Raw genomic sequence first — 16,485 nt, forward strand, 5'->3', positions numbered from 1 at the left:
TCCTAGTTCTGCTGCATTCTGGGTTTCTCTCCAGACCCCTCTTCCTCCTCTCACCTGGGCCACCAGGGAGGTTGGCAGAGGGCAGGAAAAATGCCCCAAGACTTAAATGGAATGTCATCAGGTGAAAAGCTATCTCTTACCTTAACTCTTATTCGGTGGGAAACAAGGTTCCTAATAGGGATAGAGTTAAGGGTGGAGGCAACAGCAGGATGGGGATAATTAAGAGAACCTGAATTAAATTTTTAATATTTTAAAAGAGGAAAGTTGCTGGGAAGCTGGTAAACAGAAACAGAGGATTGATTAGAGGCCTAACTAGAGAGAGACACTGGTATTAGCAGAGAGATATTGAGGGGCTGTGAGCCTAAGGTTTGAAATCTAAAGAGTGGAAAAGGGAGTAGTCACCCCCACCAGCCCGTTTGACATCTGCTTTAGTTCATTCCAGGAGGAAGAACGGCAGGGAGGTAGGGAGCTTTTCAGCAAAGCCAGCTTCAGCTTTGATAATTTCACCCACCTACCCCATTTAAGGAGTTCCAGGTTAAGAGTTTAAAAACAGGTGGCACCCAGACCATCATTCAGGAGACAGGAACTCATTCCAGGTTCCTAGAGAACTCCTATCTCAGATCTGAGGGTGTCCAGGGCTTCAGCTGAGCTCCTCTGGCTAACCAGTAGTCACTTGGTCAGTCCTGCTGCCTTGACCCCATCTCCAGGAGGGGCTATAGCCAGAGGGAGTAGAGGGAGTCCAGCCCCCAAGCCTTGTGAGGCACTGTTAGGCAGATAGGGAAAAGAGGGGTCCTTAGATCACTGGTTCAAGGAGGGATCTGGTAGGGGCAGCATTTCTTCTGGGCTGGAAACAGAATGGGGTTTTCAAGATGGCAGAACCTGAAATTTAAAAAAAAAAATTTTTTTTCTTAAAGATTAGCCTCAAAGAAAACCAAGGCTTTAGGAAGAAGGCACTACCTAGTGCAGACTTTAAGCTGTTTCCACAGTGTGTTCTTTACTTCTATCTGCACAACACCCTCTCAGTCTTTCTATATCCTACGGTTGTTTTTTTTTTTTTTTTTTTTTTGAGACAATCTCGCTGTGTTGCCCAGGCTGGAGTGCAGTGGCACGATCTAGGCTCACTGCAACCTCCACCTCCCGAGTTCAAGTGATTCTCCTGCCTCAGCTGCCTGAGTAACTAGGATTACAGGCGTGTGCCATCATGCCTGGCTAATTTTTGTACTTTTAGTAGACACAGGGTTTCACCACGTTGGCCAGGCTGGTCTCAAACTCCTGACCTCAAGTCATCCGCTGACCTCGGCCTCCCAAAGTGCTGGGATTATAGGCGTTAGCCACCATGCCCAGCTTAGATCCCACATTCTTGAATCTTCCCTTCTAATTCCTCCCTATCTCCCATTCTTTTTTTTTTTATTTTTTGAGATAGAGTCTCACTCTATCACACAGGCTGGAGTGCAGTGGCGCGATCTCAGCTCACTGTAACCTCCACCTCCCGGGTTCAAGTGATTCTCATGCCTCAGCCTCCCAGGTAGATGGGACTATAAGAGCATGCCACTGTGCCCAGCTAATTTTTGTATTTTTTGGTAGAGACGGGGTTTTGCCTCATTGGCCAGGCTGGTCTTGAACTCCTAGCCTCAAGTGATCCACCCACCTTAGCCTCCCAAAGTGCTGGGATTACAGGCATGAGCCACCACGCCTGGCCACACCTTTCTTTCTTGCATGAGATCAGGGTTCTGCGTCAGGGTATCAGGTTGTGTTGTTATGGGGGCTGAGGTGTAGGGTGGGTTTCTCTAATCACTCACCGTTCCATTATTGGAGCTATAAGCCCCTAGAATTGCTCCATGGCCTATCTCGGTTTCCCTTGGATCTCATCTGCTCCTGAACTGCACCTGTCTGTGAAAAAACAGATGTGAGACACCTTCCTAAGTCTTCATATCCTACAGTAAGAACTCTACTTTGTGCCCTCCAAGGAAAAGGTTGATGCCATCTCCTTGACAATAGCAGCCATCTACTAACTGCCATTCCTCCTAGGGGAGTCTCAATGCCTCTTTTCACACTGGCCTTCATGAGGATGAGGTAAAATGGGTCTTTTACTAATATTCCCTCACAATGGATTCTCCCCTATATACCTGAGTTTCAGGATCTGGGAAAAGACTATCTTTAGACCCATTTCCCTTATTTTGGGAACAGAAGTGCATCTTAGACATTGTTTAGGATGACGGTGCTCAGCTTTTTTCCTGTCCCAACACTCCTAAATATATGATTTACTCTGACACTGAGATAGCAGCTCTTAATTAGGAGAAGGGAGGATTACAAGCTTTTTGGAAAAAGCCCTCCAACTATTAAGATATATATACCCCCTACCCCAGTGAAGAACAATCTGCTAAGTTGTAAAGATGAGAGAACCTAGGCCCAGACACCTAAAATGCCAGGTCTCAGGTTTCCACAACTTGTGACCAGGACTAGAATCCCAGGTTTTTACTTCCCCATTGAGTATTTTCATATGTCCCTAGCTTAAACTTTCAAAAAGAAGGAACGGTTATAGACCTCACCCCCGTATCAACCTATCCCCATTTCCTTGTTACCATGGCAAGTCCATCTCCGGCCCCCATCTCCCCAGAGCCAATGTGAGTCAGGTGGACAAAATTCATTGGTTCCCCAATCATGGTCCGGTCAATCCGTCTTCTCTTCTTCTTCTGTTTGGAGAAGATAAGGAGTCATGTCTTAAGGCCCCTCCTCCAGTCAGAGTGGAGGAAGGGAAAAGAGTCTTCAAAACCACTAAAAAGCAGGCCGGGCGCGGTGGCTCAAGCCTGTAATCCCAGCACTTTGGGAGGCCGAGACGGGCGGATCATGAGGTCAGGAGATCGAGACCATCCTGGCTAACATGGTGAAACGCCGTCTCTACTAAAACATACAAAAAACTAGCCGGGCGAGGTGGCGGGCGCCTGTAGTCCCAGCTACGCGGGAGGCTGAGCCAGGAGAATGGCGTGAACCTGGGAGGCGGAGCTTGCAGTGAGCTGAGATCCGGCCACTGCACTCTAGCCTGGGTGACAAAGCAAGACTCCGTCTCAAAAAAAAAAAAAAAAAAAAAAACCACTAAAAAGCTAAGGGCCTGGTGGGAAGAGGGGATGTGGCATTGTAACAGGGAAACCACTAGGGCATGAAAGGCAAAGCTGGAACAACAAAAGCACACAGAAGACATGAACCAGAGTAGTGAGGGCAGTGGCCTGTAGAGTGAACACCGGACGAAGAAAGGACACGTCAAAGTCACCTCTGACTGATGACGAAATAATGGGGAAAACTGACAGGTATGCAGCTCCACCTACAAACCCCGCCCAGCTCAGAATGGACAGGAACAGGAGGTAATAGCTAGGACTATTCACTTCTTCCATCACCCAATGCCCTTTATTCCACATATACAGCTGCTTGACTATAGAAGCTCCTGACACAGAGGGAGGCAAGAAGTGTGCTTTTTAGATGGCAGATCCTAGATGGTGTGGCTACCTCACAGCACATGGTAATTGACTGCTCTTTGGGTTAGGATGGGGGTGGGGAGACTCACCGGCTGGGGTTTCTCTACCACACAGCAGCCCAGTTTGTGCCAAAATTCACTCATGTTCCCTGATGGTTCCAGCTTCACTCCTCTGTCTGAGGCCCCAAAGGGCTCTTGCTCTGGTGTTTGGACAACCCACTCCTCACTCTCCCCAGATATAACAACACCCTGGGTTCACTCAGCTGGATGGGTCCAGAGAAAGTAGAATCCCTGGAACCCTTAACTGAGCAGTGAAGGTCAGTGTCTCAGAGCCTGAGAGATGAACAGGACCAGAGAGAGAGGTGGGCAGGCAGGCACAAGGTTATGTCTTCCTCAGACTCGGAACCCTGGATTAGAAGAAAGTAAAAAGAAAGATCAGTGAGAAATCTCCCCCCTCCCCCAATCCTTGAGAAACCTCCTGATGAGCCTATATCTTCTCAGTCCTCCCTGAGAGGCCCGAGACCTGTACACCAACACTCGTTCCCAAACACTACAAACCTCAGTTTGACTCTTAAGATAAAGGAACAGAACCAAAAGGCCACCAAGGGGTTAAGGAGCAGTGGCTGGTGGTACCAAGGGAGAGGAAGGGGACTAGAAGCACTTAGAGTTAAAAGGATGGGTGAGGACCAAAGGACAGTGGCAGAAATTAGCAAAGTTTGGGGTGCTAGAAGCTCCAGCTCCCTTCTCTCTGAGTTTAGGGCAGAAGGGGAGGGGCATTTAAGTGACTCTGAAGAGGAAATAGTGGTTTTTTGTTCTCACAAACAAGGTCTCCACCCTGTCCCTGCGTTTTTTCTTACCTTGCCCTGAATGCTAGAGTTTCTTTAAGAACAGGGGAGCCCTGGACCACTGAGGTCCTAGGAGACTAACTGACAGGTTGGCCCTCAGGAAAGACTTTCTACAATGAGAAATGTTTTCCCCCTCTGCTGCGCTGTTCCTCCTGATTTCCCTCCAGTGAAATCCAATCCCTCCCAGAAGCCAGTTAGCAATTCCTTTATTACCTGACCTTGAGATCCTTCCTGAAGGCTGTGTACATTCTGTTTATCTGTGTCCTGTATCACTGCACTCCTGTGTGTACACCTCTGTTTGCACATGTGTGGCATGGCCATATCTCCACGTGTGTCCAATACAGATCATCTGTGTACAGGTTGTGGGTACATGTGCCAGGTATCTTCTGTCCCATGAGGAATATTTTCCCCACCGTCCACATGTCCTATCTGCCACTCTGCTCTGCCTCACACCCTATAGGGCCCAGGCTCCCCTCCAGCTGTGACCTGTTCTCCCCTCCCTCCTCACCAATTCCATCCTCAAGCTTCGTCAGTCAACCAGACACAAGGAACTTTCCAATAGTACTAGTGTCCAGGGAAGAACTTCCTCCCTTCTCACTACTGCCAGCCAGGGTAGGACACATCTGGGTTTCTTCTTAGACTCACTTGCATTTCCCCAGTCCTATAGTACAGACAACCTCAAAGATTCCAAAAAGGGGAGTTTCATAAATACGACACTTTAACATGAACAGGAATCTCCCTTTCTTCCAGGCCAGGAACACTGATGCTTTGGCACCCCAGACTGATTTAAAAACAAGAGATAGGCCGGGCGTGGTGGCTCACGCCTATAATCCCAGCACTTTGGGAGGCCAAGGCGGGCGGATCACCTGAGGTCAGGAGTTTGAGACCAGCATGGCCAACATGGTGAAACCTCATCTCTGCTAAAAATATAAAAGATTAGCTGGGTGTGGTGGCGCATGCATGTAATCCCAGCTACTTGGGAGGCTGAGGCAGGAGAATTGCTTGAACCGGAGGTTGCAGTGAGCCAAGATCGTGCCATTGCACTCCAGCCTGGGCAACAACAGCGAAACTCCACCTCAAAAAAACAAAACAAAACAAAAAAACAAGATAGCAGGGTGTAGTAGCATGCGCCTGTCATCCCAGGTACTGGGGAGGCTGAGGCAGGAGGATCACTTGAGCCCAAGAGTTGGAGGCTACAGTGAGCCATGTTTGCACCACTGCACTCCAGCCTGGGTGACAGGGCAAGATCCTGTCTCAAATACAAAAAAAAAAAAAACAACAACACACATACACACATAAAGAGAGGTTTTTTAACAGCCTTGAGATGAGATCACACAAACACTCAAATGCAGCGTCTAGGGGAAGGGAGAACCCAGGAGGCTAGGCTTTCTCTTACTTCCCTTCTCACCACTGGAAGGGAGGAGTAACCAGAAGGAGCGGAAGCTAAAACACAGCTGTCCAGAGAGGAGAGCTGTGGTCAGTGGGACGTCAGTGAGTCAGTCATAGGGTTTATCCTGATGGTGGTGGTGGCAGGTGGTAAGGGTTGGGGGAAAATGAAGAATTAGAGGAAACCCCCAACACCAGCAGGCAGGCTGTACTGTGACTGGACTCTCCCTCAACATCTCCTGCCCTGCTCAAAGCTGAGGGACAGAGGTGGATAGTGCTGGGAGCGAAGAGGAGAAGAGAGGGGGAGGAGGAGAGAGGGAAAGGGGCAGTGCAGAGAACAAGGCCATTTCTGTTTCTTTTCCAGGGACCTGACCAGAGCTGGGTGGAGGGAAAGTGTGTGTGTGGGACTTGGCATGAAATGACCAATGATGACGAGATGTGACCAGGAAATTCCATTCCCTAGGACATTAGGGTCTCTGAAACTTGAGGGTGGGGTCAGAGTGTGAAGACAGGTCAGGGTGAATGTGATGGTAGCGCAGGGAAGGGGGGATGGGAACAAAGCCAAAAAAGGAAGTAAGAGCCACTGGCGGCCACTCTTCTTTAAAGCAGCCAGAAGAGAGTGGGTTGAGGAAAAATGAAGTCCTGAGCTGGTCAGCCCAGGCGGAAGAGCCACCGAATCCAACCCCACAGTGGGTAGGGAAGGGGCTGAGAAATCAACAGGAGGGATGAGGATTAGACCGCATAAGGCCACGTCCTTGGTGCTCAGAACTCGGCCTCTCTGAGTTCCAAATGGCAAGAGTGAAATATGGAACCGGGAAAGCCACCCCCCACCCCCACCAAGATCACACTAGGACTTGAGGGTCTCAAAGCTGTTGGGAGGTGAGCAGAAGGGTTAGGAAAGAGGTGCCAGGGAGGAAGGATGTACAGGCTAGTTCTCTGGTCCCATTCGGGCCCCAAACCGGTTCACCCGGTCCCACCGCCTCTGGCCCTAAGGCCTCCAACCCGCGGCCTGACAAGCCCTCACATGAAGCAGCTGGAGAGAAAGAAAGAATCGAGAGAATGGAATGGGCAATTCTGGCTAGAAGCCCAGGGCAGCAGCTGGTCCCTGTGTGGAGACCCCTAGACATGGAGGGCTGCGGAGGGGCTCTGGAGAAGTGGAGTGGACTCCATATTTCAGCCAAGTGACAGGCCCAGCCCCAACCTTCCCCTTCCCCAGGAAAGGTCTTCTGGGGGCTTAAGAGGAAAGAGGGCTAGGCCCTAAGCCTCCCCTCCCCAAATATATTCAATCACTCAGATTCCATATCTGTCTCCCCCTACTACCCAACTCTACCCAGAAGTTCTCTGCTCTTCCCAACCCTTAACCGGATTGGGACCTCCCTGGGAATCTTTCGGACCCTCTCCTTCCCACCCCCACCCCAACATTCCAGTTCCTTCTTTTCCTTCTACTCTTCAGCGGCCTCAGCCGGCGCACCCTAGGAGGGTGGATGAGGACGGCCACCCCGGGCGCGCACCCCGTTCCCAACGCCCCAGCATCTCTGCAGCCCAAGACATCCGCCTTCCCCACACCCCGCATCCGGTGTGTCTCCGCCTGGCCCTGCCGGCGCGGCGGGCGGGCTGGGGGACCAACTGCACGGCCTCACCTGCTCTTCTCCGGTATCCAGACGTTCAGCTACAGCTGGCGGGGGTGAGGGGCTCTGCTCCGTGGCCGCCAGTGTGGGCTTCCCGGGCTAGCTCTGCGGCCCGGTGGGGGAGCCCAGGACGAGCCGGCAGAGGTGGGGCCGGCTGAGGGCGGAAGCGGCGGCGACGCGATTACGAAACCCGTCCGGCTCGAAGCCGAGCGCACAGCTCCCCTCTGGACTGCGGAGGCACTGCACTGTGCGAGGCGTGGGAGGGTGCCTCTGCAGCCCCCCAAGGCCGCCGCCCCTGAGGGGAGAACCGGAGAATGCGGACACGTAGATGAGGGCCTGGTACCCAAGCTGGGGCCCCTGAAATCTCAAGTTCCCTTTGCGCGCCAGGCATTTCGGGGCAAAACGAAGCGGAGCCCCCCAAACCCCGAGACCTAACCAAGTTCAGAGATTCGCAGAAGCACGCCCCCCCACCCCAAATCTCTTCTGTGCTCTACCCAAAATGGAATAGGACTAGGTTTATTTACCCATTGTGAGGGTAGAGAGGCGAGTCGGGAGGATCAGGGATTGGGAGAACGGGTGGAAAAATATGATTCTTAAAAATACCTTGTAACCTGAAGTCCTTAAATTGTAGAAGAGAGGAACACTACTTTCCATTGTAGTCTAGAGTTAAGATTTCAAGTCCATAAATTAGAGGACCTAAAATTAGAGGGCAATTAACTGCTCATTCATTGTGCCCCTAGTCAGCACGGGGATGCTGGAGGAGATCGGGAATAATAGCGCAGACCAATGAGCCTACGGAGACGCTTTAATCGTCTCTTTCCCTCAAGTGTTCTGGAACCTATCATTTGAATTAGCCGAGTCAGGCAGGAGGGGGCGGGGAAATCCTTCCGCCCTTCTTAGGAGGGGCTGCATTGCAGGGGGAGAGCTAACTGACAGACTCAGTCACTGAAGAGGGAAAAGGAGTGAGAAGACAAAGCCGTCAAAGCCCCAACAGCTTTGTATTTCTCCAGCCCGGCACAGATCCCGGAGCCCCCGAGGCACTCCCTCCATCTTTGGAACACGCCAGTAATTGATTGATAACAGGTAAACCAAACTGAGGGAGGGGGGCAGGGGGCTGCAAAGATAGAAGAGCGGCTGCTTATGGTTAGATTGAAAGACCCCACATAAGGTGGGGGACAGCTGAAGAGGAGAGAAGGGGGCGCTATGAACAATGGGTAGTTATTTCTTCACAGCATCCATGCCTTGTTACCTTGTACAGACCATTAATTTCTAACAATTTACATGTAGTTATTTCTCAGCACCTACCTCCTTATTTCAGATATCCTTTTCTGTAATTTATTGTCCTGTGTATTTAATATATTCAGTCTACTTATCTTCCTTTTCAAACCATAATTTGTTCTACCAGCTATTTGATGAATCTTTAGTCCTACTGTATCTCTCTGCCCTCTACTTCCCTATACTTGCAATTTTTTTCCGTAGTGTTCTATGTTTCTCTGTAGGAGGGAGTTTGGGAGGGGGTTATATGGGATAATGTTCAGTGTAATCCTGACCTTTCTTTGGACCATCTCTTTCACTCCACCTCAAATCTTTGCTCCAAAGAAAGAGGCAGCCTGGGGTAGGAAAGGTGGGGGCCTCTGTGTTGGAGAACTGCCTGATTCCATAGTGAAATCAGTATAGCCCACAGGAGCTAGCTATGGGGACAGATTCTGGAAAAGAATGATTATTTGCAGCTCAGTGGAATTGGTGGGGGAATGCTAATAGGAAAATCCAAGTTCTGACTGAGGCACACATTATGAGATGCCAGAGAGCTTCCGCTCCCCTCCACCACCACCACCACCTTGTCTTTCCCCATTCCCCATGGTGGCAGCATGACACAGCAAGGCCCTGTTGAGTAGGCCTTGGATGCCCACAAAGGGTCTGGACAAAGGATATTTGGGTGTGTCTGTGTGCCTCCGAGAGAGATGTATCTTTCTAATCTATATATTTGCTAATCATGTATATCTAAGAACAGAGTGATAATTAGAAATTGCCTTTACCTAAAATACCTGGATAATTTAAAATGAAGGTTAGTGGGAAGCATTTATTGAACATATGTTGTGGTACAAGGCACTGTCGAAACCCTTTAAGTAAATGATACCGTTTAACATAATGATAGATGTAAAGATAGATGAAGTAGGGGTGGAGAGCATTTGTGGAGGGGAAGGGGAAGCTAGCCAAAAAAGGAACCTTTTGCAAAATTTGGAGTATTTGATAATTAAATCCATACTGTATTAAATCAAAAATGTCATTACTATTTACATTAGTGAATAGTATTTTAACTTCAATTTTCTGTGTAGTCTTACTTTATGTTCTTGACTTGATTTTAATGCCACATATGCTTGCATGCATGTCTTTCTTGAATATATTTTGTACCCTGTGTACATGTCTCTGGGTCAATGACATAGAGATTTTAGGCCTTTTGAGTTAATGTTTCATAAAATTTCCTTTAGCTTTTTAAATTGCAAGATAGCTCTACCAAACACTCAGGGACTATTTGAGCAGTTTTTTATACATAGTCTGGTTGTAAGAAAAGGAGTCAGTTTGTCAAAGAGCTTTTTCTTTTTCTCAGATTCTAGCTTGCTCCCTACTGCCCTTTGCTTTTCCCCATTCAGATCACAATTATAGGAACAATCACCTAACCTACGGAATATCTATTCTTCAGCAACTAAGAATTATTTTAAGTTTTGGGAATACTGGTATAGGTTTATATAAAACTGTTGGCAACTATCCATGTACAACACAAAAAGGGATCAGATTGGGAATTATGAGACCTGGATTCTATAGAAACTGGCTGGAAGTCTTCCCATTAATTTCTAAGATGTCTTCTAGTTTTAAAATTCTGTGATTTTTCCTCCCATGATTTTTTTTTTTTTTTTTTTTTTTTTAGTTGGAGTCTCGCTCTGTCGCCCAGGCTGGAGTGCATTGGTGCGATCTTGGCTCACTGCAACCTCTGCCTCCTGGGTTCAAGCGATTCTCCTGCCTCAGCCCTCCGAGTAGCTGGGATTACAGGCACCTGCCACCGTGCCCAGCTAATTTTTGTATTTTTAGTAGAGACGGGGTTTCACTATCTTGGCCAGGCTGGTCTTAAACTCCTGACCTTGTGATCCACCCACCTCGGCCTCCCAAAGTGCTGCGATTACAGGTGTGTGCCATTGCACCCAGCCCCATGATTCTATTTTTCAAAGAGCCTATAATGTGCCTTGCATTATACTAAGCTCGTTCTGGAGAAGACTTGTCAGGGAGGAGAGAGAAAACAACCCAGCTAGCTGGGGAAATAACTAGTAACAGTAAGAATCCCTGTAGCCACAAGTCCGTAACAGTACTGACTCCTAGGGTATGCTTCTTAGGATCTCTATAGTCCCAGATTTAAGCAGGGGGAGGTTGGTTAATGGATACAACCATTTTTTTTTTTTTAGCTCTCTTTCTGTGCACATCTCAGCAAAGTACTATGGAGATTATCAGAGTTGAATATCATAGGATGATGACCTCACCTTTCCAACATGCTCCCCCACCCTGCTCCAATCCCTGCATCACCCTTCTTCTAAGCAGCTTCTCTGCTGAGTAATGCTCAGTTCCCAGGGTTTATTTTGGAACTTAAACTAAGAAGAAAAAGAACAACGCAGAATTCACTTTTAACATTAAAAACATCCTAGCCTACCCACTCACCATTCCTGAAGCCCCCACACTCTCACACATCACTGTGTTCTAGATTAACACTTTCTTTTTCTGCCTTGGTACAGTCATTTCACACTATACTGGAACATTTTGGAACCATTTAAGGCCATCACTTAGGAGTCTCTGACCTGGTGAGACCCAATAGGGTGTGTTGGAGAAAGGCCTTTTGAAACTTGGGGTTGTTTTTGGAGGCGGTAGAATGTTCTTTCTGCTCCTTTGGGAACATTTCAACTAATGCTTTTTTTTTTTTTTTTTTTTTTTTTTTTTTTTTTTTGCGACAGAGTCTTGCTCTTTCACCCAGGCTGCAGTGCAGTGGTGCTATCTCAGCTCACTGCAAGCTCCGCCTCCCAGGTTCACATAATTCTCCTGCCCCAGCCTCCCGAGTAGCTGGGACTACAGGCACCCCACCACCACGCCCGGCTAATTTTTTTTATTTTTAGTAGAGATGGGGTTTCACCGTGTTAGCCAGGATGGTCTCGATCTCCTGACCTTGTGATCCGCCCGCCTCGGCCTCCCAAAGTGCTGGGATTACAGGCGTGAGCCACCGCACCCGGCCACAACTAATGTTTCTTGACCCTTGGCTAGTAAGTAGCAGGATGGAGGCTGTAGGTAGCTGTAATAGTCATATAATATCAGGCACGGCTTGGGTAGAATGAGTAGAGAAAGTGATAGATCCATTAATGCACAGAAGAGTATCTGATTCTGTTAAGAGACCTTCTTCCAATCTGAACTTTACTTTAAATCCAAATGGATTTCCAATCCATTTGCTCTCATTATCATCAGTATACTCCAGCATTGGGATCAGAGAAAAGAGACCCCTATTACAGCATAGAAAAGTTACTTATTTATTATTACTTTTTTTTGAGATGGAGTTTCACTCTTGTTGCCCAGGCTGGAGTGCAATGGCGAGATCTTGCCTCGCTGCAACCTCTGTCTCCCAGGTTCAAGCAATTTTCCTGCCTCAGCCTCCCAAATAACTGGGATGACAGGCATGCGCCACTTCACCTGGCTAATTTTGTATTTTTAATAGAGACAGGATTTCACCATGTTGGTTGGGCTGGTCTTGAACTTCTCACCTCGTGATCTGCCTGCCTCTGCCTCCCAAAGTGCTAGGATTATAGGCATGAGCCACTGCGCCTGGCCAGGAAAGTTCTTCTAGCACCTGGGTTTTGTTCTGAAGGAGAGTAGGCTAGAGAGAAATGGATTGTTAAGGCTTACCTGTGGGCTAATATATGGGAATGGCAAGGTATTAAATAGTGAGGGAAAGTTAATCAGCAGCCTTGAATGTCTTTGTGTAGAAAGCCCAGCACTCGTGTACAGAGAAGGTAGACTGGTTTTTATCCTTGGGGAATCTCCTAGGTATGGGGACAGATTCTGGAAAAGAATGATTATTTGCAGCTCAGTGGAATTGGTGGGGGAATGCTAATAGGAAAATCCAAGCTCTGACTGAGGCACACATTATGAGATGCCAGAGAGCCAGAGAGCTTCCGCTCCCCTCTACCACCACCTTGTCCTTCCCCCTTCCCCGTAGTGGCAGCATGACACAGCAAGGCCCTGTTGAGTAGGCCTTGGATGCCCACAAAGGGTCTGGACAAAGGATATTTGGGTGTGTCTGTGTGGCTCCAAGAGATGTATCTTTCTAATCTATATATTTGCTAATCATGTATCTCTAAGAACAGAGTGAAAATTAGAAATTGCCTTTGCCTAAAATACCTGGATAATTTAAAATGAAGGATAGTAGGAAGCATTTATTGAACATATATTGTGGTACAAGGCACTGTCGAAACCATTTAAGTAAATGATACCATTTAAGATAATAATAGATGTAAAAATAGATGAAGTAGGGATGGAGAGCATTTGTGGAGGGGAAGGGGAAGCTAGCCAAAAAAGGAACCTTTTGCAAAATTTGGAGTATTTGATAATTAAATTTATACATTAAATCAAAAATTTCTTTACTATTTACATTAGTGAATAGTATTTTAACTTCAATTTTCTGTGTAGTCTTACTTTATGTTCTTGACTTGATTTTAATGCCACATATGCTTGCATGCATGTCTTTCTTGAATATATTTTGTACCGTGTACATGTCTCTGGGTCAATGACATAGAGATTTTAGGCCTTTTGAGTTAATGTTTCATAAAATTTCCTTTAGCTTTTTAAATTGCAAGATAGCTCTACCAAACACTCAGGGACTGTTTGAGCAGTTTTTTATACATAGTCTGGTTGTAAGAAAAGGAGTCAGTTTGTCAAAGAGCTTTTTCTTTTTCTCAGATTCTAGCTTGCTCTCTACTGCCCTTTGCGTTTCCCCATTCAGAAAGCAATAACACCATCCCTATACATAAAATACAGTAACAGTGATCTATAATCCCAAACTGATGGAGTTAGGTAAAACTCTACAGGGTGTTGGGGGAGATGCTAGAGGATATAGAGTAGATGAAGCTGAGTAAGTTTAAGGAAGTTATCTGGAAGAGGTGAGTTTATAGTAGGGTTTAGAAGGCAAGAAGGAAAACAGAAAGCAGAAAAGTCATGGAAGGCCTTTTCACACATACTATGAGCTATTAAACCAAAGTCAGGAGGAGGAAGTCAAGTATTTTTAAGTATAATAGGAGTTTGGGCTAGGGGAATGGGGGTTCCTCTATAGACGTGGAGTTTTTTTTTGTTTTTGAGACAGGGTCTCACTCTATTCCCCAGGCTGGAGTGCAGTGGCACAATCTCAGCCCACTGGAACCTCTGCTTCCTAGGCTCAAGTGATTCTCCCACTCAGCCTCCCAAGTAGCTGGGACTACAGGCGTGCACCACCAGGCCCGGCTAATTTTCTGTATTTTTTGTAGACGGAGTTTCACCATGTTGCCCAGGCAGGTCTGGAACTCCTGGTCTCAAGCCATCTGCCTGCCTTAGCCTCCCAAAGTGCTGGGAATACAGGTGTGAGCCACTGAGCTCTTGAATGGAGTCCTGAAATGTGGAAAGTTTTTTTTTTTTTTTTGACAGAATCTTGCTCTGTTGCTCAGGTTGGAAGGCTCACTGCAACCTCACCCTGCTGAATTCCAGCAATTCTTGTGCCTCAGCCTCCCTAGTAGCTGGAACTACAGGCATGAGCCACCATGCCTGGCTAATTTTTTGTATTTTTAGTAGAGGCAGGGTTTCCCCATGTTGGACAGGCTGGTCTTGAACTCCTGGCCTCAAGTGATCCACCCACTCTGCCTCCCAAAGTTCTGAGATCACACGCATGAGCCACCGCACCTGGCTGAAACATGGAAAGTATTTTAAGGTGGAGAATGGAGAGAGTTAAGCAAGACAGGAATGAGCATAACTCTAACAGAGGTTATACCACCGCTGGGAAGAATGGGCTAGGTTTTGGAAGGCCTTGAAAATCAGACCCAAGATCAATTTGATGCAATAGATGGTGAATAAGTCATTCCAAATGGGAAGAAGTTTAGAAAATAGTAGAAATTCATAATAAAGGGTTTCTGAAGCTTGTCCAAGGGAACTTGGATTATCTCCAGAGGTAATTGGGGATGTTGAGCTTCTTTTTCTTTCCTCCTCAAATTCCTTTTTACTGGTGGGCTTGGAAGATATACAATTTTCTAAAAAGAAATTCCTTTTTACCAGTATGTGGAGTATCTAAGCAAGGAAAGGCCATGGACCACAAAGAAGTTGCTGTAGCATGAAAACTGACAAGTGGTTTCTTTCTAGGAAGCTATGAGGGACCCTGTGAGTAGCCAGTACAGCTCCTTTCTTTTCTGGAGGATGCCCATCCCAGAACTGGATCTGTCGGAGCTGGAAGGCCTGGGTCTGTCAGATACAGCCACCTACAAGATAAAAGACAGCAGCGTTGGCAAAATGATCGGGCCAGCAACTGCAGCAGACCAGGAGAAAAACCCTGAAGGTGATGGCCTCCTGGAGTACAGCACCTTCAACTTCTGGAGAGCTCCCATTGCCAGCATCCACTCCTTCGAACTGGACTTGCTCTAAGGCCAAGACTTCTCTCTCCCACCACCTTGCCCTCATTGTCTTCCCTCTCAAGCCCCTTCCTTTCCACTCCTTTCCCATTTTAATCTTCTCTCTCTATTGTGTTGGTGGTGCTGATGAATCTGCCAGAGTTGAGTTCTATGTATTTATTTATCTGTCTACTCCATTTCTCTCAAAAGCCCTCAAGTCACAAAGTAAATGGTTCAAGCAGTGGAGTACTGGGTCACAGGGATTCCTCCTTCCCCCCCAAATATTAACTCCAGAAACTAGGCTGATTGGGGACACCTGAAAGTAGTATAGTAGTGCAAAATGGAAGACTGATTTTTGACTGTATTTTAATCAGCTTCAGAGATTCTTTAAACCTTCCTAATTTCCTGCTCTAGGCCGGTAAATACAAATATTTCTTTAAGGGGTGATGAAAACCTCGGAAGTTTTAATCTGAAGTTATCTGCTATGAAAGGCTAAAGTGATTAAGTCTCATGCTTTTTTTTTTTTTTGATCCTGCTCTTTCTTATTTTCTTTTTCTTCCTCAGAGAAATCAGGAAGGTAGTTGGAGGTATAAAACAGGAGGAAATATTATGGAAAATGAAAATAGGGAAAATAACTGAATCATTTTAGAAGCAGCTAATTTCTTTTCTCAAGAGTATCCCTTCTTCAACCCTACTCACTTTACAACTTTGCTCCGGTGGGTTGAAAACTCTAGCTAAAGAAAGTTATCAAATCTTAATATGCATTCCTACTATTATTATAGTTTTTAAGGTTTCAATACAATCTTCTGAACGGCATAAGTCCTTAGTATTTTAGCCTTACCTCCTGCATTTGCAATATGTAAAACTAATCAGTGGGCACAGTTCAGCTACATTGAGACCCTGAAATGAACAATTACATTCTGACTCTGCATCTTGTCCCCAATCCTTCCAAAATTATTGTTGCTGATTTGTGCTGCCATTTAACTCATTTATTTAATAAAAACATTCAATCCCAGGACTGGAGTCTAGTTTTCTCTCTCTTCACAAGGGAAGCCATAGAAATCTGAGAAATTAGCCTTGCTTTCACACTCAGCTTATACATCTTTTTATTTTTTATTTTTTGAGACAGGGTCCTGCTCTGTCACCCAGGTTGGAGTGCAGCACCGCAATCACTGCTCACTGCAACCTCCACCCACCGGGGTCAAGGGGGCCTCCCACCTCAGCCTCCCAAGCAGCTGGGATTACAGGGGCCTGCCACCAGGCCCGGCTAATTTTTGTATTTTTCATAGAGATGGGGTTTCACCATATTGCCAGGCTGGTCTCGAACTCCTGACCTCAGGTGATCTGCCCGCCTTAGCCTCCCAAAGTGCTGGGATTTACAGGCGTGAGCCACTGAGCCCGGCCTCATTTTATCTTTCTATAATAATATTCAACTTAGAGGAAGAATGATTTGAATAGCATTTAGACATTAAATGGTGAACGTCGCATTGAACAGATAATGAAAG

At 46.8% G+C, this 16,485-nt stretch overlaps 2 protein-coding genes across 4 annotated transcripts; one reads left to right on the forward strand and one right to left on the reverse strand.

Annotated features, from left to right (window-relative positions):
• Positions 1 to 219: 219 nt before the first annotated feature.
• CDC42SE1 (CDC42 small effector 1) lies at positions 220 to 7,455 on the reverse strand. 3 transcript variants are annotated; one of them, XM_050751989.1, is made up of 6 exons: positions 7,341 to 7,455; positions 4,533 to 4,663; positions 3,560 to 3,876; positions 2,583 to 2,693; positions 1,800 to 1,890; positions 220 to 879 (listed from the first exon to the last, which is right to left on the reverse strand). In XM_050751989.1, exons 3-5 carry the CDS (start codon positions 3,611 to 3,613, stop codon positions 1,816 to 1,818), a joined length of 240 nt encoding a protein of 79 aa, XP_050607946.1. In that variant the 5' UTR covers positions 3,614 to 3,876; positions 4,533 to 4,663; positions 7,341 to 7,455; the 3' UTR covers positions 220 to 879; positions 1,800 to 1,815. The 3 variants fall into 3 exon arrangements, with proteins under 3 accessions (XP_050607946.1, XP_050607937.1, XP_050607928.1); XM_050751980.1 differs by having other exon boundaries at positions 4,528 to 4,663; XM_050751971.1 differs by lacking the exon at positions 4,533 to 4,663.
• An 813-nt stretch (positions 7,456 to 8,268) lies between these two features.
• On the forward strand, positions 8,269 to 15,995 carry MLLT11 (MLLT11 transcription factor 7 cofactor). Its single transcript, XM_050751935.1, has 2 exons — positions 8,269 to 8,411; positions 14,736 to 15,995. Exon 2 carries the CDS (start codon positions 14,742 to 14,744, stop codon positions 15,012 to 15,014), a length of 273 nt encoding a protein of 90 aa, XP_050607892.1. The 5' UTR covers positions 8,269 to 8,411; positions 14,736 to 14,741; the 3' UTR covers positions 15,015 to 15,995.
• Positions 15,996 to 16,485: the final 490 nt, after the last annotated feature.

Source organism: Macaca thibetana, chromosome 1, assembly GCF_024542745.1.
Source record: "Macaca thibetana thibetana isolate TM-01 chromosome 1, ASM2454274v1, whole genome shotgun sequence".
Taxonomy (NCBI): Eukaryota; Metazoa; Chordata; class Mammalia; order Primates; family Cercopithecidae; genus Macaca; species Macaca thibetana.